This window comes from Myotis lucifugus, unplaced genomic scaffold (genome assembly GCF_000147115.1).
Source record: "Myotis lucifugus unplaced genomic scaffold, Myoluc2.0 scaffold_22, whole genome shotgun sequence".
In the NCBI taxonomy this organism is placed as follows: domain Eukaryota; kingdom Metazoa; phylum Chordata; class Mammalia; order Chiroptera; family Vespertilionidae; genus Myotis; species Myotis lucifugus.
In genome coordinates, this window is record NW_005871070.1 from 7,952,298 (window position 1) to 7,955,543 (window position 3,246).

Genomic DNA, 3,246 nt, shown 5'->3' on the forward strand with positions numbered 1-3,246 from the left:
CAGGCCAAGGGACCCCATCCATGCACGAATTTCGTGCACTGGGCCTCTAGTTGGTTAATAAAACCACCTGTGTTTAATCAGTGGCTGGTCAGTCATTGAATGCAAGATAGCTTCTAAAATCTTTGTGATAAATTCCTGCTGCATAGATTATCTTAACTTAAGATCATCTATGTAGATATTAAAGGGTAGAGCTGCTTGAAGTTCATACAGATAGTTTTAAAAAGTTGCTAAAGATATGCACACATTAAGAATTGAAGGAAGCCCTAACTGGTTTGGCTCAGTGGATAGAGCGTCAGCCTGCGGACTGAAGGGTTCCGGGTTCGATTCTGGTCAAGGGCATGTACCTTGGTTGCGGGCACATCCCCAGTGGGGGGTGTGCAGGAGGCAGCTGATCCATGTTTCTCTCTCATCGATGTTTCTAACTCTCTATCCCTCTCCCTTCCTCTCTGTAAAAAATCAATAAAATATATTAAAAAAAAAAAAAAGAATTGAAGGAAAAATAATTTCACCAAAACATGGAGAGCACTGTTTTGTGTTATTTGTAGCCCATATGCAAAGAGTTAGAATAATGTATTTGATGTCATATACTAAGATTTCTACTAAATGTAAATTATGTAAATGTTGATTAAAATATAGGGGATATTATTTTTTTTTTATTTTTTTGGGATATTATTGATAACTCAAATTCTGCTTTGATAAAACTGTCTTACTCAGGTTAATAATAGCATGTGTTAGACTGTTCATAGGAGGGAAGGGTAGCTAAAATTAATTATTTTAATATTGTGACAAGGTACTTTGCTAAATGTTTAATGTATATAATTTCATTCAATCTTTATAATATCCATATAAATTAGGGATTGATAAGATCTTATCTTTGTTTTTTTTTAAATTATGTTTTTGCTTTTTAGAGAGAGAGGAAGGGAGAGGGATAGGGAGATAGAAACTTGATGAGAGAGAAACATCATTGATCCGTTGCCTCCTGCATGCTTTCTACTGGGCATGTGCCCTGACTGGGAATCAAACTAGTGACCTCTTTGTTCATGGGTGGACGCTCAATCACTAAGACACACCAGTGAGGTGATATTATCTTTGTTTTATGAATGAGGAAACAGGACCAGAAAGGTTACATAGCTGTTGTTCTGTGTTTTAACCTGGTCTGTTAAACCCCAAATCAACATTTGTTCCCATAAAATATGAATTGAAGAATGTCCCTGGCCTTCAGAAACTCTTAATGTAAATAAAGAAATAAATTGATACATTAAACAGTGTAGGCACTGTTTTTATGAGGTTTGAGGAACATGAAAGTACCACAACTATTTGGATAGGTTAGGGAGGGTTTTACATCAAGAGGGTTGATGTTCAAGCTGAGTATTGAATAGGAATTTTTTAAACATGGTTTCAAGTTAATGCTGCTACTTTAAATTGTTTATACTTGATATTTTCAGCAATGATGAAATTAGCATGTGAATATTGCTAGGAGATTAAAAGCAATGTGGGAAATATTACCTAATACACAGGCGATCCAATATGAACATGATATGTTACATAGTTTTATCTATTATTTAATATTATTTTAATGTTAATTATTTACTAATTCTAGGTATAATATGATTTCTTTTACTGCAGATGTCCTCCTCGCACTTTCTTACCAGCCCTCTGCAAAATTTTTCTTGACGAAAGTGCTCCAGACAATGTGTTGGAGGTAACAGCCCGTGCCATAACATACTACCTAGATGTATCTGCAGAATGCACCCGAAGGATTGTTGGGGTAGATGGAGCTATAAAAGCACTTTGTAATCGTTTGGTTGTGGTAGAACTTAACAACAGGACTAGCAGAGACTTAGCTGAACAATGTGTAAAGGTAAGTCTTAATTCTTTATTGGCCCATTTGAAGATCACTTAAAGAATAAAAAATATATTTTGCTAATGAAATAAAATTTTTTCCCCCATTATCAGTCTTATTTTATTGAGAGCGGTTGAGAACAGTGGAAATCACAGTCCTTGTGGATCAAGGAGATTCCATGTGGTTGGGAAAGAAATCTAGGGGGATGAGTGCTCTAAGTGATCAGAGCGTGACCCCCTTCTTTGAGGGTTGCAGGTTTGATTTTCCCCCCAGGGCACACATTGATTGCAGGTTCAATCCCGGGTTGCGGAAGGCAACCAGTGGATGTGTCTCTGTCCATCAATGTTTCTCTCTCTCTCTTCCTTTCCCTCTCTTCCACTCTCTCTTAAATCAATGGAAAAAATATCCACAGGTGAGGATTTAAAAAAAAATCTTATCTTTGAAGGAAAATTGCAGGTTACTGGTAATGCTCTTCTTTGCTGCCTCAATGCTCTTCAGTTCTGGTAGCTGCTAATACTTTTGATAGGTTGTCCCTGTTCCCAGCCAGAATGATATTGTACCTGGTATGAAAATAGTAAAAACCACCAGCACAACAGATAACACTGACCACTATTGCCAGTGTCATATGAAACACTTAATATGTATTAATTCACTTAATTGGTTTAAAAAAATTTTTTTGGGGGGGTAATATTAGTTAATAACATTACATAAATTTCAGATGTACAACTTTATCCAACTCATTTAATCTTAATGACAATTTTGTATGTGGTTGGTGCCACTAATATATAATTTCTCTTTTAGAGGTGAAAAAAAATCAAGCATACTGACATTAAATGACTAGCTGGGGATGATACACATAGTGGCAGAGCCAAGATCTGAAGATCACGCATTTGAAGATTAGAAAATCTGGTTCTAGGGCCTATGGCTTTAACAATTTTGCTGTATTCTTTTAGAATTAGCTGTTTTATTCTTGGTGGGGTAATTACAAACTCTGGAACTCTAAAAGCATCAGTATTGGGTCACTAGTTTATTGGAACTATTTGCGAACACATTTGGATTTTACATGATTCTCTTATGATTCCTGTTTTATTCTTTTTATGATTCTTGTTCTAGGTCAGCAGTTTTCAAACTTTTTGTTTCAGGACCCCTTTACAAGTCTTATTGAGAACCCTTGAAGATCTTTTGTTTATAGAGATTAAATGTATTTATATTTCCCATATTCGATAATGAAATTGATAAATTTAAAGTATTTTTTTTTGAAGTGCGACCATTTCTTTATTAAATTATACAAAAAGGGGAGGAGAGAGGGGCAGCTGTGGGGCTTGGTCCCAACCCTGGCCCCACCCTGGCCTGGCACTGTCTGAGAGAAGGGGATCTGAAGGAGACCCAGGGACCAGGCAGGG

The 3,246-nt window shown here is 36.4% G+C and overlaps 1 protein-coding gene across 7 annotated transcripts in view; it reads left to right on the top strand.

Moving 5' to 3' along the window:
* HECTD1 (HECT domain E3 ubiquitin protein ligase 1) overlaps positions 1–3,246 on the top strand; it is a 94,541-nt gene that overhangs the window by 26,172 nt on the left and 65,123 nt on the right. For all 7 annotated transcript variants that reach the window (XM_023751537.1, XM_023751541.1, XM_023751538.1 and 4 more), the window contains exon 2: positions 1,627–1,861. In XM_023751537.1, the coding sequence (XP_023607305.1) occupies positions 1,627–1,861 (235 nt within the window). The remainder of the gene's footprint in view (positions 1–1,626; positions 1,862–3,246) is intronic.